The sequence below is a fragment of the Dromaius novaehollandiae genome, chromosome 10, assembly GCF_036370855.1.
Source record: "Dromaius novaehollandiae isolate bDroNov1 chromosome 10, bDroNov1.hap1, whole genome shotgun sequence".
NCBI lineage: Eukaryota > Metazoa > Chordata > Aves > Casuariiformes > Dromaiidae > Dromaius > Dromaius novaehollandiae.
This window is the reverse complement of record NC_088107.1, coordinates 15,126,598-15,150,446: the sequence shown is the minus strand read 5'-3', so window position 1 is coordinate 15,150,446 and position 23,849 is coordinate 15,126,598. Positions and strand designations below refer to the sequence as shown.

The 23,849-nt window shown below is 36.3% G+C and overlaps 1 protein-coding gene across 2 annotated transcripts in view; it reads left to right on the top strand.

Moving 5' to 3' along the window:
* Positions 1-23,849, top strand: part of WDR72 (WD repeat domain 72) — a 133,162-nt gene that overhangs the window by 26,277 nt on the left and 83,036 nt on the right. For both annotated transcript variants that reach the window (XM_026104757.2, XM_026104758.2), the window contains 4 exons: positions 485-730; positions 1,311-1,531; positions 2,991-3,186; positions 22,572-22,777. In XM_026104757.2, coding sequence (XP_025960542.2) covers positions 485-730; positions 1,311-1,531; positions 2,991-3,186; positions 22,572-22,777 — 869 coding nt within the window. The remainder of the gene's footprint in view (positions 1-484; positions 731-1,310; positions 1,532-2,990; positions 3,187-22,571; positions 22,778-23,849) is intronic.

The window sequence follows — 23,849 nt, the reverse complement described above, 5'->3', positions numbered from 1 at the left end:
CTCTAGTTGCATATTTTTTAATTGTTTGGTAGGTCAGTTTTAATGAAAACTTACTCATGAAAATGTTTTTCACACTAGAAAGGTGCTTATGCATCCATTCAGTATGATGATTACCTGTAGATAGAGCAAGACTGACAAAAATGAGAGAAAAATGGACATTATTTTTTTTCACAGGACTGCATGAATAAATGTTCTTATTTCCTTTCCATTTGCCCACAAACACTTCAACTGAATGTCATGAAAATTTGCTTAGTTGGTCCTGCTTATGGCTGTTCATAGAGAGGTACAAAAGTAGGGATTTTTAGTGAGAAGCCATGTGATCTAATATGGAAATTCAGCAGCTGCTATTCCAACTCTTAGGCTGCAGAAAGGATAAGATAGGGGAAATGGCAAAGAGACAAAAGTGTGTATTTCATTTTGTTTGGGTTTTGGTTCTCTTTTGAGTTAAAACTGATGATATTCTTCACTCTTATTTCCCTTCTAGAGATCCCAATTACAGCAACTTGGACTCTTCAGGATAATTTTGATAAACACCATTCAATGTCAGAGGGCATTATTGATCATCTCTGTGCATCTGAAGATGGGAATGAAAGTGCAGTCATCAGTTCCTCTGTATATATACCCAGTCTCGATAAGCTGGTTTGTGGATGTGAAAATGGGAAAATTTTTGTAACTCTCGCTTTAAAAACTGCAAGAGCAAGACTTTTAGAAAACATATCCTTGTTGAAAGGTAAGTTTTAACACATTTTTGCCTAATTTCATCTGCATCAAGCATAGAAGACTGCATACTTTTGATATCCCTTTGAATCAAAGTAAATTTGAAAAAAATAATAGAATAAAGGTGATGGTCAGGGACTGAATAAGGAAAATGGAAGATTATCTTTTTCTTTGGAGCTGGTTTATCAAATCAGTTTAGTACTACCAAGGCTCTTTGCATAGTTAGGAGTTCTTGCTATAGAATAGCTGCAGGGATACAGTCACCTGAAACTCAGATGTAGGATGTCATGCTATGGGCAGTAGTCTTAGTTATTTTCCCTCTCAAAGATGATTCCACAGAAGAAAAAAATATAAAGATGTGCTTCAGTAGACAAAGCTCAGAACACAGGACTTTGTCCTCTGTTTCTGGAACAAATATATCCCAAATTCTCTGATCTCATGTAAGGTATGTCTTGGCCTAAAACTCTCTGGATGAAAACGTTTAGGTGTATTTCATCTTCTGAATTTCCTAACTTTTAGCAAATGTACTATAAAATCTGAAACCTCTATTTTTAAAGGACAGAACTAATTTATTTAACACCTTGTTGTTTCAGATAATCTACCTTACAAAGTTCTGAATGGTCATAGTAGCAGAGTCACATGTTTACTTTATCCACATGATAAATCGGCAAGGTTTGATCCAAGCTGGTTGTTATCAGGAGGTCAGGATTCTGTTGTGATCTGCTGGGATATATTTACTGGAGAAATTTTACACCAGTTTACTCTGCAATCTGGTCCAGTGACAGAGTTGTTGCGACCTCCGGAAAACTACAGAGTAAGTAAAAGCACAGTAAATGATGTCTAAATACATATGTGTGTGTGTGTGTGTGTGTGTATATATATATATATAAAAAAAAATAGGTACATTTATATACTTATTTACATATATATGTGTGTGTGTATATACATAAAAATTGTCTGTCAGTATTGTTGTTCTGCAGCGCCTTTTCTTTGTTTTCCATTCACTAATCACTTAATTGTGGCTTGTTTGAACGCTACTTATAATTTCGGAGGGTTGATTTCTTGTTAGTTTGCTGTAATTTCAGTGATTCAGAAAAATGATCCTAAAACAGTGCCATATTTAAAGTCCTTAATGACATTAAAATGGTGAATGGAATATTATTATCAAGATATGTTAGTTCTAACTCGCTTCTGAATTTAAAAAGTGTAATCAGTAAAGCTAGGGATTTAAATGTGGTAAGAGAAGACTTGGACCAACAGTATTTATGTAATTCTAAATATTCTTGGTTCTGGTTTCGAACACATTTGTGTGGTCCTTTTGTATATGCTTATGTTTTACATAATATTTGAAGAGCTTTAGAATGTTTCAATTTGTTTTTCTTTAATTGAATTCCGAAGTAAAAATTCAGAGTTCAGTACAGTAAATCTTTCTTCTATGAAAAGTTCCTGGGCAAATTCTGGTGCCATTGCATTCCATGGGCCTGGGTTCTCAGTTGTTTCCTCTTAAAAAGCCTACAAGGACATATTCAATACTTATGGTTGACTTACAGTTCACTTAGGTGGAAATACTAAGTAGTCTAAAGGGTCTTTTGCTGCTTCTCTGCTTTGGCATGATTAACTATTTTGTAGAGGGCCAGCACAAGTTTTAATGCTGGTAAGGCTCTCTTTAGCCCTTTTTCTGTAATCTAAATAGGATTTAATATGTGTTTGGACTGTGTTCCAGTTCTCTTTACAGAGCTGATTTTTTCCATAGGCTGAATTCCTTTGTGTGTCACCAAAAATTACTTGCAGAGAGAGAAGGCTTTGCAGGATCAGATCCATATATTGTGAAATTAAATTGTAACATACCCAATTTTTCACTAGAAATACATTGCCCTTGGCTTTTGTGTCATAAGACCTGATGTACAATTTCATATTGAATAGCATTTTGGTTTAAGGTAACTCTTTACTACTTTCTCTTCTGGGACAAATGTTACTGTATATTTGATTGTATAATTACTGCTTTGATGGGCAATATTTGATTGTGGATGAATATGACTTATTTTTAAAACATTTGAAAAAGCAGAGAAGATTGTATCTTTCCTTGTATGGAGATTGAATTTATAGCTAACCTTTTAAAAACAATTTGGAGATGTAGCCTGAAATACAGCCACATTTTCCAAAATAAGTGTGTTTTGGGAAAGAAACTATCTGGCTACATTTTCCAGGTTCATTACAATGTGGTTGAATGTGGCTGCAGTACAGATACTAAAGCTCTTAATCTGTTTTTGCAGTTAAAAGATCACAGCATTGTGTGTTGCGTGTGCAGGGATCATTCAGTAGCAATTCTACATCTTCAGGAGGGAGTGTGTCTCTTACATGCCAGAAAGCATCTGTTTCCTGTGAATAGGATAAAATTCGACCCTGTTGAGAATCTGCTAATTGTTGGATGTGAAGATGATTCAGTTTATATTTGGGAAATTGAAACAGGTAATACCATGTAGGGGTTTTTGATCACTTTCCTTAAGTCTTGTTTGTTGTGTTGGGTTATATAAATACAATTTACAGAGGGCCAAAGCAGAAATTCTAATGCACTGAATGTATTATAAACTTAATTTTTATGTAAATAAACAAGAAATAAGTTCCATGTAATTCAAGGTATGTCACTAATAAAATCCAGTAGCTTAAGTCAGATCCTGACAAGCAGATGATTAGCTGAGATTGCATTGCAGTGAAATGAGTTGAATATTTCTGGAAGCTATAAATAAAAACATAACTTATGTCCTTTAATTATTAACGAGAGAAATTTACTGTCCTAACAATCTCAAATTATAGCATTAAGTTCTGCCTTCTTCAGCACAATCACAATCTCAGCAACCTTTTGAGTTAATTGATAATCAGTAATAATGGAGCACAATTAATTGCAAAGCTAACAAATGTGTAGTCAGGAAAACTAAAGCAAAGTATTTCAGCTTAAATTGTAGACTCTGAGGTGGTTTGATAGTGTAATGCTGATTCACAAGAATAGTAAATGTAGTTATTTAACTTTGACAGACAGAACTATTAGAAGTTATAATGGTACTAAGATGCTGCAATACAGTGTTTCCCTTCAGTCCAGAGCCATGTGTCTTGGGGAGAAAAAAGTGCATACTGAGCCTAGAACCATTTAAATCTATGAAATATTAATACTGCATGAAAACAATCTTACTAAATGCCCTGTGCAAAACTGAAATTATAGTGCTTTACAAACTCTGCTCAGTCAGTGTCTATGCCGAGTTTGTATTTCAGACAAAGAAGTTCCCTGTTTTGAAGTACAGAATACCAGTATTTAATGAAAGACTTGGCAAAAGGATACTGCATAAATTACAAGCTTCTGGTGTTAGTAAGTTATTTAGTATCACTGAATTACTGGCATCAGAAATGCCAAGGCTTAGGGCACTTCCTTTCCTAATACACTGAATCATGTCTCTAATTTAAGTAAGGTTTAGAATAAAATAAAATTGAATTAACTGTAGTCAGTTAAAAACACTTTTAACTGAGTTTTTCATATGACTACCCAAAAACATTAAGTTTTCATTTTTGTATTGTATTTTGAGTTTTGAAAATTCTTATTTTCAAAAGTGTCAGTAAAAAATTGTTAACAAGATCTGGCCTTAAGAGAAAGTTCATTTGTATATAGTGCTGTACTTATTCTTTGCCGTTTTGCTGTGTGACTGTAAGGCATGAAATTTTTTCTTAAAATTTTAGATTTTATTGCACTGCAGAGAGAAGCAAATACAAGGTCAAACTTAGTTTACAGAATTATTTTAGGATACTCTGAATTTGTTACCCTACCTCTATTGTCTTCTGCATAATTTTAAAACCTGTTTCCTGGTAAATATGTAAGAGTCCTCTTGTGTTGTCCGCTGTGTATGTAGATGCGTGGTAAAGGGCTTCAAATGCTTTTTTTTTTTTTTTTTTCTAGTCAGGCTTACATCCTAGGGCATTGGTTCTGCTCTTCTGCTTGACCCGTCTTCTGGAGGCTTTATGGAACAGTTCTGTCTCAGGATCCTTCTTCCTATCTTGTTATTCCTTTAATCCCTCCTTCATTCTACTAGTCTCTGTCAGCAGATCTACAGTATTGCAAATTGTGTTACTTCCCTCTTTTCTTCTTCCCTGTAAGCAGAATGTTTCCTTAAGAATGTGTTCCTTTCTCCTCTTAAAGATACTACTGGATCTCTTTACCTTCTATAAAGACAGTATGTGTTTTATCTGTGCAAATAGTTTTTCTGTTAACAATAAAAAAAATTGTAAACTACACCTGCCCTATACTTTGGTGTAAAGTAAATAAAATGGCAAAAATGAGAAATCAAGTTGATTTTTCATGTTGACCAATTGCTTGTATTGTAGCTTTGACTAGTAATAAAGTGTTAAAGGTTAAATGGAAGATACCATGCTAGATTCCCGTTATAGCTAGAGGAAAAAAGAGCAGGCATCTAACAGTTTGGTAATCATTAATAAATGCAAGCATTTTCTTGTAGATTATACACTGGAGATGCTTGCTTTCTTGTTCTTTTAAAATTGACACTGAAAATGGTGAGAGGTTTAGAGGGGAAATTTGTAATACGGAATGTTTTGCTTATTTCACAGCTGCAAAGGATGCATCCCAAAAACACGTAACTGTAGGTAGATTGTTTCCTGAGTGTATAGTGATTTGAGACTGACAAATCCTAATAAAGGACATTATACTGAAGTGTTTATTAACATTTCCTGTAGAATCATGTTGTAACCAAAGAATTCTGTGCATTTGAAACTCTGAAACAAAACTGAGAAAATAAATCACAGAATCACAGAATGGCTGAGGTTAGAAAGGACCTTTAGAAATCATCTAGTCCCACCCCACTGCCCAAGCAGGGTCACCTGGAGCAGGCTGCCCAAGATTGTGTCCGGAGGGCTTTTGAACACATTGCCCAGAGAGGTTATGCAGTCTCCATCCTTGGAGATATTCGAGTGCTTTGTCACCCTCACAGCAAAAATATTTTTCCTCATGTTCAGATGGAACTGTCTGTCTTTCAGTTTGTGCCTGTTGCTGGGCACCACTGAAAAGTCTGGTCCCATCCTCTTTACACCCTCCCTTCAGATACTTATCCACATTGGTGAGGTCCCTGTCTCAGTCTTCTCTTCTCCAGGCTGAACAGTCCCAGCTCTTTCAGCCTTTCCTCATATGAAAGATGCTCCATCCCTTAATCATCTTAGTAGCCCTCCACTGGACTTGCTCCAGTAGCTCCGTGTCTCTCTTGTACTGGGGAGCAAAGCACTGGATCCAGCACTCTAGGTGTGGCCTCACTAGGGCTGAGTAGAAGGGGAGGATCACCTCCCTTGATCTGGCAATGCTTTACCTCATGCAGCCCAGGATACCCTTGGCCTTCTTGGCCACAAGGGCACATTGCTGGCTCATGGTCAACTTGTTGTCCACCAGGACCCCCAGGTCCTTTTCCACAGAGCTCCTTTCCAGCTCCTCAGCCCCCAGCCTGTACTGGTGTATGGGGTTATTCCTCCCTAGGTGCAGGACCCTGCACTTGCCTTTGTTGAACTTCACGAGGTTCCCCTCTGCCCATCTCTCCAGCCTGTCGAGGTCCCTCTGAATGGCAGCACAGCCCTCTGGGGTATCGGCCACTCCTCCCAGTTTCATATCATCAGCAAACTTGCTGAGGGTGCACTCTGTCCCTTCATCCAGGTCACTGATGAATATGTTGAGCAATACTGGACCCAGTACTGACCCCTGGGGGACACTGCTAACTACAGGCCTCCAACTAGACTTTGCACCACTGAGCACAAGCCTCTGAGCTCTTTCAGCCAGTTCTCAATCCACCTCAATGTGTCAAAGGACTGCAGAACATACATTTTCTGTGTATTCTCTTCCTGTTCTTATCGTAGCTACCATATTTTTAATGCATGACAACTTTAGGTTTTAAAAATGTAATGGGTGAGACATTAAAGCTCTGAAACACTGATGTTGAGTATGCATTGATTACTCTTTGTATACATTTTCACTATGCATTTGTTATTTCTTGATCCATAATATGCAATCTGTGCTGTGGCTAGTACATTTTTGCAGGATATACTGTAATAGCTCCTCAGGTGCTCCTATGGTGTAGACCATGATTGTGAATTAAGGCTCAAACTCACAAGGTAGCAAAATCTTAATGGGCCTATTGACAAGAAATTGGATTCCAAGGAGGCTCAGACACCATGGCATGTTGATGAAATGCTTAAAGTATTCTTTTTTTTTTTTTAAAAGAAGGAAATTAAGTCAAAACAATTATGTTAAGGATGTGATAGAGTATAATCTATCATAGTACAAAAAGTTGAAAACTTAAGTTGAAGTTATTGACAAAACTTATTTGTACAGGTGTAAAGGGATCTTGCAGAAACAGACACTCATTCGTATGAGGGCCTGTCTTTAGTAGGGCTTGTGTTGTACGCTGAAGCGCCAGCAGGAGTATAGCAGAATGTAGAACAGAGTTGTTCCCATGTGTTCTGTTGTATCATGTGCACTGAGAAGGAGGCTTATGTTTCACAGTTAATTATTTCACGCTGTTCAAATAACCATAGTATTGTTAGTATTTTCTTTCTTTTAGATTCTGTAAGGAAAGTGTATATTTGTAATGATAAATTAAGTCTTCAGAATTTTTGATGTCCTATTTTAAGAAAAAATGGTGCAAGTTAGCTCGCAGAGGCTTTTTAGCCTCTGGTAGTTTTATTATTACTTCATGGAATATCTGCTCTTAAGTAGAAATAGTGTTGACAGATCATAGATATTACAAACTTGTGGGGCAAAGTAATTAAGTACTGAATAATTCACTCTTGTATTTGAGTTGAAACTTTGGGCTGTTGATTTAAAGAACTCCCTCTGTGTGGGCCTGAGTGAAGAGAATGGCAGTCTTGTGTGTGTTGGTAGAGAAGGCCAGCTCTGTGCACTGTTCGAAAGGTATCTTGCAGGATTAAATGCTACTTGCACAGCTTAGGGGCTTTGAAGTCACTCTTGACAGTAGGGATACTTTCACCTTCAGAGTGTGGACCAGGGAGGTGGTTCTTCAGTAAATACCAATCATTTGTATCCTCGGTTCATGGAAAGTAAATACTGTGGAGTGAATCCAACACTGCTGCTGCTGCTTGTGCTTAGCAACAAGGAAAATGATTTAAATGTGACGAGTTCTGTAGAGATGCCTGGCCAAAATGCAGATTGCTGCACTCAGTGATACAAGCTCTAATCCTTTCTGTTGCCATATAATGGCCAAGACAACCCAAAGAAGTTAAGAGGATTGGAAAGGAGACAGAATCACATCTCAGATCAAGCTTTATTCTGGTACAGCTAGATAGCATCATGGTAAAGTATAGTGATTTCTTTGTAAGCCAGGGTGATTGAATAGCATAGGATTGTAATGGTACCACAGAGACAAAAAAAATCAGAGGATACTTTTAGCTGTCTCTTTTTGCCCCCTGACCCCAGCCTATTCCAAGAGGTGGAAGTAAAGTGGATACTACTGCACATGTATATTACAGATTCAAAAATGATGAAAAATATCTTTAACACTTGCTAGTGTCAAGAAGCAGGAATGAGAGCTACAGTCTCTAGCTTTAAAGAGTGGCTGGAACATAAGGGCTGCAGTTACTTGCTGCATTAGTGACTAGCAATTTAGTTTTTTGCCTTGTTCATGTTCTGCATTGGTAATTGAAAGATGCCATGTAGGAGGAATACCTGGGAAATCCTACTGGTTATACTTTAGTTAGTTTGAAGTCAATTACATCTGTACTGTAGCAGAACATGAGAGGTCATGGCATTGATCCTTGAAATTGGCCTGACCTAGATCAAGAGCTATATGGATACTTGAGTGCCAGGCAGACAGAGCAGTGTCCAGGCTCTCTCTCAGATATATGGGAAAGACATATACAGCATCACAGTCTTAAGAGGTCTCTGTAGAAACAAAGGAGTGTTTCGTTGTGATTGAGTGAGCGGAAACTTGCATAGTACCCCTTGCCTACAGTTACCTGCGAGCCTGTTCCCTGGTGGGATAAAGTCCAAGTGATGGGCTTGTGCTTGATTTCCATTATGGCATTATGGTTTTCATTATGGTTTTTATGGTCAAAAATGTGTATTTCTTTGTTTTTCTTCTGGCTGTACAGTTAGTTTCATGACCTCATTACCTCTTTAAGTGAAATTCATTGGAAGACCTGATTTTATGTCATATTCTTATATCACTGTTTGCAGTTTTTAAAAGTCTGAACAGTGTTACTGTACTAGAGTTAACAGATAACTGGGAAAACAGCTAGTCTGTTTATATTTCAGGATGTGGATTAAGGAATTTCTGTAAATATCTCAGTATTTACACTAGTGTAGAGTCAGCAGTAATTCTGTTGAATCTGACAGATGACTTGAAAAAGTTCAGGGGCACCTAGTCCCTATGACTGTCTTTCGGTTGTACCTGTTTAGCTCCCAAACCGTCCTTTCCCCTGGTAATTAAGAGGATGGCCCCTCAAACAAGTGAAAGATTGTTGTGCATAGTAGTTTACCTTCTAGTTTCCTGTGACAGAAGTTGAAGTATTTTTTTCAAAAGGTGTTCTGAAGTTTTTGAAGTATTTAAGATTCCTTTTAGCTAGCTTTCATGGTAGGTTTTTGCATTTGACAGAACAACCGGTTAAAAAAATATAACTGGGATGGAAGAAACACTGTTATACAGATGAAAAATCTAAGTCAGTGTTTCTCCCTGTGCAACACATTGTAGCTTCTCTTCATTAGATTGCCAAAGATGCTTTATCTTACATGGTAAGCAGGAGGTTACCTCCGAGTATGATAGATTGCCTTTCTTCCAAATGATTAGGCATTTTTAATATTGCTATTAGTGTACTTTTTGCTGAAATTTATTAAACACCAAGAATATAGTTGGCTTCAAGTGGAACCTTATCTAAATTAAGACATCTACTCCTGAACCTAGTTATCTGGGCTGTTTTTGTAGTGAACAGAAGGAAGCAGAAATAGGCAGAAGTGCTTATTTTTTCCCTATTGACTACAAGGGAAGTTTTAAGCAATACAGAGACAATTGCCTGCTGCTAGTACAAGTCCAGAATAAGATGAATTGAATCCCATCCTTTTAGTCTTTTGGTTTACAGAACAAAGTAAAGTTATTTTATACAAAGTTAAATGATGCTGTTACATATATGTATGGGTAGTGATACACAAAACAGTATAGAAGCTATGAACTAATATCTGTGTAATTTAATGCATTTTATCTAGATTGTAAGGAGCATGGCTACTTTCCATTACAGCAGAATCTTTCTATGATAATAAATGTAATAACATAATAATACATTTGGAATATTAGCGTAGCATATATACAGGATATGTTCCAAATCTCTGTGCTGGAAGACAAATATGAAAATCAATAACAAATTTTATTCTAATTTAAGTGCAGAATATCTCTTCAAATATTGTCACCACTTAAAATTCGCCTCAATAAAGAAATTAGTTCAGTTATCTATACCGCTTTCATTGTTTCCTGAGTAGTTGGCATCTTTGTTTTTTCTTAAAGAAAAGGTAAATATCAGTATGAGAAGAACTGCAGTAATCAGTGATTTGTTTGTTTTTCTTGGTGTGTACAAAATATAGCAACATGTCTGCAGAGCCATCGTTCTATCTAATACATATTGAGAGTGGGGGAAGAACAGGGGCAGACATTAAAGCAGTGTTCCTTGCTGCCATTTATTAGAGGTAGATAACAAACATAGTTTAATCAAACTTTTTATTCCAGTAGTAATATTAAAAGTTAATTTTACTTTGGCTGTGCTTTTTTTGTTTATCCAGGAAATGTAATTTTGGGGGACTTTGTTCCATGGCAAAACTACTGTTGTTGCTTATGCTATATTGGGATTAATTCAAGTACAGATACAGCTCATTTGTATTCATGATTTCAGTGTAGATAGAACCCAGTGTGATCAGAGAAATCTCTCCAAAATGCAAAACCGCAGCCGCCTTGGACTACTTTCAGAGCTGATTGGTCAGTGTGCTTTCATGTGTTATTGAAACAGTGTCACTGTAATTTTTTTACTACTTAGAAATTGTTTTATACAAGTGGTTTGGTGCTTTGTGATGTCTATAAACTTTGTGTCATTTCATAAGCCTCTAGCCTGATCTTGCTTTTTATGTATGAGACCAGATTTCTTAACCTTGCAAAAGCATTGAATAATCTGAAGGATGATCCAGTCCTTCAGGATCAAGAAACTCAATTTATCTGGTGACTGAAAATATTAAAAGTGTTTTAAAATATACTGTAATTGAATTATTCATCATTTTCAAATTTTAAAAATAACATTTTCTACATTGTACTACTAATCTCTATAGGAGTTGTGGTGATCATAGTTATTTTGGTATATAATCTGTTTCTGTTGATAGCACTGATTTTTACTGTATCTACTTGAAATATGTATTGCTAGCAAATACAGTTCCTGAGATAATATTTAATTATGTTATAATGTGCTTTCTATTAAGTACCCATTTTTGTTTGGTTTTTTTTTTTTTTGAGTGTCCTCACCTCTGAATTGTTTATGGGTCCTTATCTTTTACTTATTGATGTGCAGTACCACTTCATTACATGCAGGGCAATTAAATGAATTAAAATAACATAGGAAATAGCTATAGTTTTCCATATAAAATTGAGTTATAGAAGAAAAAGAGAAATACATAAAGAGATTTTAATAAATTATAGTTATGTGACTACACCTAAGATGAGTTTTTAAAGTGAAGCTTTGAAAAGCTCTGAGATGCTGAAGTTAAGACCACTGGTGCAAATTTAATTCATGCTGCTTCTGCATTTACCTTACGTTTTTCATGCATCTCTACTCTTGTAGGTAATTAGTAAATAAATGTCTATATGGTATTTTGGTTTATCGACACTGTTCCGGTGTGTGCTCCCTTCCCTGTTTGTGCCATGTTATTCAAATCCTGTTCTGAATATAAAACTTAACTTTTTTATGTGTTTTTCCATTTAGATTATCACAGTGTCAGTATTTTTGCAATGACCCTGTCACGTGCATTATGATTGTTTCTGCTTCTAGCTTCTGCATCTAAGCAGGAAGAATCCTACAAGTGACAAATTGTTCTATTATGTGCTCTGGGATCATTCTTAGTGCACTCCAGATGTTATGTACTTTGAAAGCTAAGTTTTTAACATATAATGCACTAGAGACTTGCATAAAACAGTACTAGTTACCTTAATTCACAGATTTTCTGTTTTTTTTCCCTGACTTTGCAACCTTAGCATTATGTTGCTGTATAATTTTCTACATGTGTGTAGTTGGATTTTTTTTTTATAGAGCAAAGTGAAAGAGTATCACTTTTCACAATAATGAGATTGATTCTGTCATCATATAGCCTGGACTCTGTATGCAACTGTGTTGTGTGAGCAAACAGGTGGCACTGCTGGTATATTAGTCCTGCTCTAGTTAAAACTGCTGCTGTGGTGGGAAAGGCATCAGCATTGACAGTGTACTTCATGGAAGTGTTAGGTTCAGTTCTGAGTCCATGCTTCAAGTTATGAAGATTTTATGGATGTTTCATGACTCTTAACATGGTTTGAGCCATTTCTGCTGAAAAATGAAAAAATACAACGTATGCTAGCTGTCAAGTATAGAAAACTTTAGCTCAAATAGTTAAAAACTTTTAAAAAAAATTGTCAGTAAGTTAAAAGAGAGATTTTTTAATTAATTTGGCAGCACTAAAATGTTCAGTGCCTTCCTTTAGTTAAATCCATCTGCATGATCATTTTTCATCACAAAAAATTTATAAAAGAGAAATGACTTGAGAAATACTCTGAATATATTTTCTGCAATGTTAGTGCCACATTCATTAATTCAAACTGTTATATAAAAGCTCTTCTATTTCAGAAGCATCCTTGCTGTGGAGAAAATGAAATTACTCTTACACTTAGTGGTATTATAGATCAAACCTTTGATCACATTGGCAGCCAAACATGCTGGAACATTTTCAAACACTGAGATAATTTTTAGGTGGTTATATATGCACCAATATTTTTATAATTGGTGCCAACAAAAAATGTTTCCTAAGCCTGTGATAAATTCTAAAACAGTGTCAAATGTAGTTGCAGAATTTGTGTGTTTAACTGGGGAGTTTACTCATTTGTCCTAGCATTAAAACATCGAAGTTGAAGCAATAAACTGGTTGAATTTCAGTAAAAAGAAATATATTGTGTGATTGTCTTGCTAGTACGATATGATGATGGTTTGGTGTAATCAGAAATGTAGTCGGTCTTGCACCCCAACTGGAAGAAGGAAAATGTTCTGTATCATCTTAGTGAAATCCATTTTTTTATGGTGCAGGTGATCCAGTGGTAAGGGAAGTCACCAAGAAGTGACTGACCTAGTCTTTATTGGTTAGAGTAAAATGTTACGAACACAGGTCTCAAACTGCAGTCTATTGAAAAACTCTGATATGTCTTGGTTTGTAAGGTTCTTACAGCACTAATTTTGCTTTCTAGTGGCTATCAATATGTGAAGGCGGTACATTCTAGGAAAATGGGAAAGAAATTATTGTCAAGTAATGTTGCAATCACTTCTTTTAATGGTTTTGTAAGACACTTATTTTAAAAAGTGTCATTAACCTTGATATTCTGCAATGTAATAAAAATGATGCAGCATTTTTTTGATACCCTTATTTAGTATGACTGACAGCTTTTCTGGTTTGGAAAGAAATCAATGATTTAACTATTTAGAAAACTAAACTTTAGATCCCATCCAGTGGCTTTGAGGAACTGATTTGTATTTTGCAGCTTTAATAAAACCATCAGAACAGTATCAAAGTAAACTTGGTCATTAACTTAATATACACTTGTGCCTAGGTAATTGTAGAAGCAATCGTAATTGCACCCCTGTGACCCTTTAGTCCTTGAAAAATTTAATGGTTTAGTCTCTTTCAGTGTCTTTCATTTTCCCTTTCTCTCCATCTCTCCATCTTTCTTTTTCTCTCTCTTCAGGTCATCAGTCAGAATTAGATTTGAGTGGGTGAGTATGGCCTAGCTGATAAATCCTGTGGTTGCTTTTTGTATGCTGGAGGCTGTGGTGTAGCTAGGGTCAAGGTCATAGTGATCACTACTGTTTTTTCAAATGCAGTCTGCATAGCCTAAAGATGTGGGCTGGTGCAAAACTCAGTTTTAGATTTCCTGCTATTTCTGTAACTCTTATGAGACATCCTATATAAGTACAGAAAAATATTCTTTTTACAAGTTTGTGAGAAGTCTATTTATTCATTCACTTCTCCCTGGCTAACAAACTTTGCCTCCAGGGTCCCATGCCCCTTATCAGAAATCCACATCATTTCTGTATTTGCAGGAGCAAGATGCAGTAACTGTGAAATGGTTTTGTTAGGAAGGGGGCACCAGGTCGATCTCTATGCTGTTCATGTGAGCAAGGCGATGAACTTCGTCTCTACTGATGATAAACCGTAAATCTTCAAAAGTGCCAAGTGGCCAAATTCCATAATAGATGTTACTTGATAGAAATGCCTATGCAATTGTTTTAGTCAACCCTTGTTAGACTTTTCAATAATAAAATTAAACTTGTGATAAAATTGCTATAATTTATGTTAATGGAAACAGTGAAATGGTAGAAGGCTTTCAGAGAGATGCCAGGTTTTCAGGAAAATATATGACATCACCTGATTAATTTTTGTTTTTATTTCTAAAATGCTCTCAAGTTTGAGTAAAATTTCTGTCCTGTTTCAGTCTAACCCTATGCTTCAGAAAATGTATGCTAACAGTCTTTTCCCCTTCTCCTATCATTCAGTCTTGTACACACACTCACAAAGTCCACACATACATTCACACCCACAGAATATCTTTGCTTCCTTCATTTTAGAATTACACAAAGTAATATTGGTAAGCACTTTTTTTAAGAGATTTGTTGAGTCAGGTACATGTCCATGAATGCACCCAGAATATGGGCTCAAATATATGCTTGCTCATAAAAAACCCCACACTTGTGGTTTATTTCATGCTTTTTCTGATAATAGCCCAAATCTGTCTCATTTGATCTTCCTAACAGTGATCTTTCTAAAACAGTTATGTTGCACATAATTTCATCATCCGTGTGAAACTAAAGAACTGCCCTTACAAAAGTATGGCTTAAATATTAAGTACCCTGTTGCATTACTCCAAGGAGATAATTGAAGACTGTGAAAGGCTTATCTCCCCTGAAGGGAGCTTTTCATATTTGGAAAAAGGCTCTAGTGATTTAGCTGTTTTGTTCTTAGGTCGTGGTCTGACCTTCAGCATTAATAGTCAGGGCAGACACCACGTGGGCTTCGGCCTTCTGGATTTCTCCTCCCCTGCTCTCCCTTTGCATTAAGGTGCCCTTAGAGAAAGGGAGAACTTGCAGGAGTGAGTTAACCCGGCTGTGCACTTTTGAGCTGAGACAACATGTTGAGCCAGGAGTACTGTAGCTCTAGGAAGGAGCAGTGCAATGTTAGACAAGTTTTTTCTGCTTTAGACAGTCTTTCTCTAAGAAAACAGTTCTCTGTGGAAATACAAAGCGTATTAAAGGTAACACAATGCAAGTGATAAGATATGCACGTGATAACATGCGTTGAATGATGTGGTATGATTGAAAGTTGCCATCTTACTGCAGTTTCTCTGAACATCTTATGCTATTGCCTAAATCCATTTCTAAAATAAAAAGGAAACCTATTTCTTGGTTGGCCTATGTTGAAAATGTGAATAATTGAAAATAAGTCATAAATAAGAACATATATATTTTGTTGTAGAAGCTTTTTAATTTGTCAGCATTTTGATTAAGATTTAATTTCTTGCCTTTTACACTTGTAAGCCTCAGGTCAGTCCAGCTTGCACTGACTAATTCATATTGTTTTCTTTCTATGTAAATTTGAGCCATTGTTCAGTAAATACTTAGTGATGTATAATAATAAAAGGTAGAGGAGCTTGGGTGAGTCCTTGAGTCTCAGAAGCAAAAAGCAATGTCACCTTTTTCCAGAACTATGGAAGTTAAGGACATATGTTTTTATGAAGAGAATGGCCTGATATTTTTATGTATACTTGAGTTACTAGATGGAATATAAATGGTATTTAGCTGTATGTGTCCATGCTTAAAAGGATGCATGTCTTAAAGACAGGTGATAGTTGATCTTTATTCTTGCTTTGTTATTAATAATACAAAGTATGATATATGAAAAGAGACAGTGGCATTGAGAACTTACTGAACATGGTATGTGCAGTCAGAAAGAAGATTTTATTGATCTCATGGAGGGATGTCATTCTGGACATTAAGGGTTGTGTCTTCTTCCTTGCTCTGGCTCTCAAATGGTAAGACAAACTGTCCACATCTCTTCCTGAGTTCAGAACTTGCCACTTCCACTCAGCCCAAATGAGCACACTTACTCTATCTCAACAGTTCCTGTTAGAGGATTATTGTCCTTTGTTTAAGACAGCTCAGATGGAGCCAGAGAAAACTGGGGAGCTGTAATGGCCCTTCTCCTCTAGGCCTGCCACAGAAATTGAGCCACGTGCTGGAGAACTGCTCTTTCTACCTACATATCTATAACTGTGTTATATGTGATATTCCAGAAGTTTTCTTTATATTGTTCTTCATCGCTTTAACTAAAGCAGGCAGTAATAAGATATTCTGACAGTAGTTTGCGAACGATATTTTGAGAATATCTTCAGGTGAAGATATCAGTAACGTTTAGTGGCTGGACTCCCTGCAAAAATCTCCAAATGGAAAAATCACTATAGTTTGTCTGCCAAATCTGTTTTGCTAATGGGTTACTACTGTACATGCTTTTGTATATATATGTGTATATAACTCTAGTTACAGTGTGCCTAAATTGTTAATCTGTTGCTATATGTAAAACATCTTGAGGATTTCAGACAGAAGTGGCTTTTTGTAGGCAGGTTTTGGTTGATCCATCCCATCTATATTTGTAGGTTGCATTTAAATTTGTGTCTTGATGTGGATGGAACAGTATATGCTTATTTAATGCAATGTTTGCTCCATCTGGTTTGGGCCATTTGGTGTTAGTGGTAGAACTAGCAGTTAAAATATTTTCAGGCAAAATGCTTGAGCACTGTCTTGAAACCGTAGTGTAGACTTGTAAAATTCTAGTATCTTCTAACAGGGAACGTGAAGTTTCTGTTTGTGTGACTCTACCTGTATAGAAAAGAAGTGGATGAGAGACTCTTTTCAGATGAAACGTAGATATGGAAAGAAAGATCTTGATAGAAAATGAAAGTCCAGGAGATGGCTAATATTAAGGATGAACTTTGGTCTGGAAGATGTTTATTTTGCTTACTAGTAAATTTGAAGAAAAGGATTTGTTTTTAACCAGATGCTCTTTTTAAAGTAAAATTAATTCTGAAACAATTTTTTGTTTGCACAGATCACTCTAACACTATAAGATTCAGCTGAGTTACTAGGTCACAGCAGCTTTGCAGTATTAAGGATGTCTTTTCAATACTTTGCTTTCTGCTTGCTGCAACAGCTACTGGACCCTGGTGATATGACAAGTCATATGATGTAAGTGAATACCTTGTCTTGAGGCATGATAAGATGCATGACCTCCTCTGGTAAAATTGCATCGTTCAGTAAGAACGCAGAGAACTGCATGGACAGCTCTAACACCAAGAGACCCAATTTGTAGTACTTGGTCCAGAAGAGGAATAAGATGTTGTAACAGTCTCTAGCCAGTCACATCTGGTGGTCCAAAGCTGCCCAGAGAGTGAAATACTCCAGTCTTGACTGTTTTTGAGACTTGGTTGCCATGGTCACAGCTTTAGAGAGATAAAGACTTTCTTTTTGTGTATTTTGTATGTGTAGTAGGGGGTCATAGTTGTTGTATTGCTGCTCTGTGGAAAACCAAATCTATTCCCCTTGATCAACTGTTATTTTATGCTCCCCAATCAAAAGCTTTGGGGCTCACTTGCTTTTAAAACACTGCAGGCTGGAGCTGTCTCTTTCTGTCCTCTTTCTTAATCCCATGCACAGTCTGCATCTTTTATAATTCTTTTTATTTTCTCTTAGGAATATGTTGTCTCTCTTAAAAAAGATAAGTGTTTCCGGAACAATAATCACCCCTGCCCCAGTATTCCTTTGATTGTTTGCATTAGAATGTTTTTGTCAAATAAACAGTTCTTTTCACTATATTTTTCTTTTAAAGATGTTCATCCTGCAATGTATTTAGGAGTCAAAATCATGATGTCTTCCTTTACTTTGTATCTGCCACATACTTTGCAATTGAGTTATATACTTTCATTTTGGTCTCCATCTCCTGAAGTACACTGCATAAAATAAATGCCTTGTAATATTTTCTTCAATACCAACCCCCTTCCATCATCACACTCATATCCCTGTGCAATTTGTGCAGTTTTATTGCAACTCCAGATGTATACACAACGCTGCATATACACACATGCAAAAAGCTATGATTAACTAGTGTATGGAAGCAAGCGTATTTTTTAGGGAAGGAACCATCTTCCAGAAAGTGCTACTTATGATCCGAAGGAATTTGAGATAGCTATTATAAATGACACAAATGATTTTAAGAGGGAGCTAAATACATTTTTGAAATTGATTGTGTGATGTCGTCTTTGGTTTGTAAGAATCTGAGTTGGTTGTCCAAGGAATTCTGTTCTATCCAGTGTTTGTCTATAAATATGTTTAAAAAAAGGGGGGGGGGGGACTTGGATTATGACTCCTATATCCGTGAATCCTTGAAAATTCCTTGCCTAGTATGAACCTAGAAGGGTTTGGGGTTGATAAGCAGCTACTGTTTCTAGTTTGGAGAGGAGAAAGTGAAGTGATGTACTTGCTATGGCATCATCCTGCCATTGACAGAAAAGAATTTGGTAAATAACAGAAGTGATCACTAACACCCTTTCATTGGTTTCTCAGTTTGTGTCCGTAAGTCTGTAAGATGTAGAAACACACCTGCCAGTATTTGAAAATTGTCTATACGTATATGTGTACATATTTTTGTATATATGTGTAAAAAGTTGCATTCATCTACATGAAAACAGCCTGTTCATTCCATTCAGGCCATGGTCTCCAATGGTGAATTGCTACTGTCACCGTCTCCAGCAATTGTTACCGTTCCTTCCAGTCTCTGTCTTTTTCCATCAACAAAAAATTAAATTTTCAGGGGAAGGGACTTGATCTTTCCCTCAACCAGGAGTTGAAAACTTTTCCCTGAGCCTGTTGCCAGAGCCCTAATGTATGTAAAATAATGCAAATGTTAAATACATATTTTTACCCCTGTATGTATATATGGGAAGGTAAAAAAAATTGGAGAACTCTGATTACAGTTTTTTTTGGAAATATGGTTTTATCCTGTTCTGCGAGTACAATGGTCTTTAAATGATCATATCCTGTTATTTCCACAAGATTCTTCAACAGGGTGTTCTGCCTCTGGGGATGATTTGGGATTATGTAGTGAAGGAGGCTGTTACCTGCAATCTTGTTCTTATTTGTTGCATAAGACGAAGGGTGAGGAGTGAATGAGTTAGGGAATTTCAGAGAGAATAAGAATATTCTCCGTGATGGTAATGTAGCTGACTTCTGCTTGGGAGCCTAGATTCTATCTCTGCGTTTGCCACACGTGATGTTAGGCAAGTCACTTGTGACCAAATGATGAAGTTTGGTTTTAATTGTTCATTTTTCATTTTTGGAATACCTGATCTGTGACCAGGATATTTGATGGGGAAGTTTTGAATATTTCAAATTCTGTCTAATGTTAAATAGTATGTAAAGTCAGGTCTTTATGATATAATACAGGGTCCCCAAAATTAGTTGATTTATTAAGATTTTATTGCAGTCTTGTGCCTTAGCTCCTTGCCTGTAAAGTAAAGATAACCTGTAATTTCACAGGCTTATTATAACAGCCTTTCTGAGGCACCTGAGTACTCTTGTGATGAATTGCACAGGCAAAAGCAATACAGACAACAATGATGTATACATTCTCTGCATAGTGGACTTGCAGCAATATGTTGTAGAAAAAGTTTAGTTATTCGCACTTCTTCATGACTTTTATTCATCTTGTGTCCTGGATGTTGCAGGAAGACCTGTGGAGGAATAGGATATGTTTATAGTCCTAAAGGGTACACTCCATACATAGTCCAAAATAGTACTGAATGATCAGCTGTGGAATTTCCATACTTAATGGTTAGCTTTGCAACCATCATAATGCTCTTAAGAATGTGCGAACACATTCCATGCATACACCTAGTACAGATTGTATGATTCTTTCCTTGTAGGCTTTCATTAATATAGCAATTTTCATGCTTATGAAATATTTAAATGTTGCAGTGGTGGGAGCTTTGTGGCTAGTTTTATTTGAAGTGCTTATAGGCAGCCTGACTGTAGAGTTGCAGTTCTTGGGCAACTTGCTAGCCTTCCAGTTAATACTGAGTTCTGTAACTATCTGACACTGGCTGCAAATCCTGGATATGGGAGAAGAAAATTATGTCTTAAACATCTGGGCCTGATCCTTACGTTTCAGTGCTATATTATAGCAGTCTATGGCATTCAACTGAGTTGTAGGAGATGAAAAGCATCACTTGGATTGCTTGCTTCTGCTCAGAGTGTGGACTCTTGGCCGTTGAAGTAATGGAGGTAATACTAAAGTGAACACAGGGATGAATTTCAAAGAAAAAACTTCAGATAAAGAGATTTGATACACGCACACACACACGCATGCACACATATATCGTATGAGATCCCTCAATCCCAGTCCAATATTTTTAGCAGTTTGTTACATGCTTTTTTCTGGTAGCAATGAAAGGGAAAATTTGTGTTGGATTACTTGAGGCTACAAAGATTTCAAACTTAAGGGAGAAAACATCACATCATTACATCAGATATTTAATTCTTTCTAAATCCTTTACATGTCCTTTATCTCTGATATTTATTTATTAAAAAAAAAAAAAAGCAATTTCAGCCATGTTTCTTATGAATTAAATTCCTGTAGGAAATGTGTGGTGTATACCAGGAGTTCGTTTAAAATATATTCAAGCTCATTTTAGAGCTCTTTAGTACTTGTAAATAAAGTACTATTATCAAAATAACATAAGCTTCAGGTCATGAACAATCCTTCTAATAAAAAGTTGGTGGTTTTAATTTTTTTCAGTAGAAATAGTTGAATTATATCATGCAGAAAAGCCAAACTCAGAGGTTCATGGTGTCTACCTTATACTGCTTTGTAATTAAAAGATGCAGCAGCTCAGTATATATTGTGGTGCTTAGCTTTATAATGACTGTCAAAAGACTGCTACAATGCAGCAAATGATGAATCTGAATATTTTATGCCAGTAAAGTTGATTGCTTCAGTTTTTCTGAGTTAAATATCCTGCACATTTGAAGTATTTGAGTCCTATTTCCGTTCTCTAAAGTTTTGCCTCTGGAGTGCTATGGAAAAGGTGAGGGGAAAAAATGAAGCTTTGCCAAGTGTAGGAGAAAAAACTTTTCTGGCTCCAGTGAGGTCAATACCCCATAGAAAAAAAAATACAGTGCCTATGTAGAACATATGACGGGAAGGAAAGAAAAATCTGATTGAAGTGTCCCCTCTGAAGGTGAGGGGAGCAGAACAGATCAATAGGTTCTTCTTTCTATCTGACCCATGAACAGCCCAGAGATCCTGGAAAAGAGGAGGTGTCCCACCAAGTCTTCAAATAGGAGCTCCCTCCTTTGGGGCTGTCAAACCGAGGGTCTAGCCCAGCCTCCCACTCCATGAGGCAAGTGGGTGGCATCACATCTACCTTTCTTGACTATTTCTTTATGCTTGGTAGGTGCTGCTTTATGTGTGAAAGAATAAATCCTTTAGTAAGAAGGAGGTGCAAAGAATTAAAGTGGTCATCCATCAGAAATGGATCATTTCTAGGCCCCGCAATTTTTAATTAGGGCTAGCATAGCAAAAGCTGAAGATAAAGAGCAGGCATGAAGCAAATGTGCCACTTCTGCTGATTTTTTTTTTCTCTAGGAGGTAGAAAAGAGGTTACAGTAAAAAATGAAAAGTGAAAGTGGGAAAGAAAATAGAGAAAGGAAAAGCAAAAGGGAGGGAAAACTGTTACTTGGAGTTACTTGGAATAGCACTCCAATCGGTGCATACTCTGGATATAACACTTAAAGGAAGCCATTTTCCTAGAGCCACAGAAGTGGTAAAACAAAGTCCCTTAAACATTGTGTTAATATTCTTGACTATTAACCTATATGTAATATTTTCATGTGTTTAAAAAGTTTCAAAGGTAAAGATGGTTGTTGAGAATGGAAGGAAAACTGTTTCCCTTGCTATTTGTAATCGAGAACACTAGAGGACAGCACTAAAATATTACATAAATGTGTTATTGTTCACAGTATTAATGAGATATATTTATATATAAAAAATGATGTATATGTGTGTTTGAAGGCTTTGAGAAGAAAACAAATGATGCTCTGATGATTTGAAAAGAGGGCAAGTGGTGTTTTCCTTCATTTCTTTTGTTGCACATTTTGAAAATTGCCTCTGAATTCACACATTTCACAAGATATCCTAAGTTTCTTGCAGTCTATCTGATATATTTGCTGCTGTGATTTCTTTAGAAGAAATTAAGCTTTTATTTTTTTAATGTAGTAATGCTGTGGAATAGACCCTTATGTTAAATTACATTTTCAGTGTTTAGAGAGTAAGGAACTGGTTCGTCTGTAAACATAGCATCATGGTTTGTCTGCTCACATGAAATGTATTATTGTACATATATATGTATTGTAATACTGTGATATTTACAGTGAAATAAATGTGAAGTAGTGTAGTTCTGTGAAAAAAATCAGTTTCTGTTATGTTTCTCTAGGTACACTAGAACGGCATGAAACAGGTGAAACAGCAAAAGCAATTCTTACTTCCATTGAAGATTCAGAATATTTAATGGCAGGTGCTCTACTTCCTGTATCTCAAGATTCAAAAAGGCATAAAGATACTGTATACAAACCCTCTAGCTCTTACAAGCATGGCATGGTCTCTTACAATCTTACTCATACAGAGAAAACTTCTGATAAGGTAAGAATGACGAGTAGAGAGTTTAAGAGCAATGGGTTGTGATCCAAATTCTTCACCCTTTCACCTTTATTGATATGTAAACCTGTGTAAAAGGTGGGGAGACTTGATTTTAAATTTGTAAAGCCTTGGTCCTGTTGGCTCAATTTTTATGGCTTCAACTCCATTTCAAAACAAATGAGGAAGATGGGGGAATGCCTTAAGGCTATCACTAGATTATCTTAGAAGACTTTTCTCAAGGACTTGGCACCTGTAGTTAGACCCCACTTCCTTTTGCTGCTGGCCTATGACTGCAGGCCTATGACTGCCATTAGATTCTGCATCTCTCACCCAGCACCTTCAGAAAAATTAAACCCATCAGCTGAGTTGGAAAGGTCTTTAGAAAAGGCACATTACAGCACAAAGCCATTGGCCTTTTCCCTATTGCATTTCTGCAAAAGCGCAGGTTTCTGCTGTAATTCAATGCTAGTTTTTATTGGGTGTTTGTTTTCTCTGGACATCATTGCAGAACAGTGTGCGTGTCTGTCTTCATTTATACTAGTGCAATTACATTTGGCAATTCACTGGTCAAAAGGAGGATGGTGCTGTTTCTTATAAGATACTGTGCCGCAAATAGGTATCACAGTCTTCAGGAGAGCTTTGGAACCAGAGTGCTAGCTTTATCTAAGGTTTTCACAGAGGTAATCAAGGCAAATAATAACTGATGAAGATGATGATTTTGGGGGAGGGAGGGGAAGTTGAAGTAAATTCCGTACTGAAACTAGTATTAATATACTATTAAAGCTGAAAAAACAAGTGCAGAGATACTAGATAATGAGAAGTAGGGTTGAAAATGCAATCGTCATTTTATTTGTTTGTGCCTTAAATATACCTATACATCTGTCAATTATTTGTTGATATATAAAAAGCTGCATTCATTACATGTAAAACCAATTATTAAAACTGTCACAATTTTAATAAAATCTCAAATTCAATAAGGTATGTATTACCTTATTCAGGCTGGAGGATAATGATATATGCCTTTTTCTAACACCTGGTTTGCCCATCAGGAGTGAGTGTATTCATTGAGTTCTTG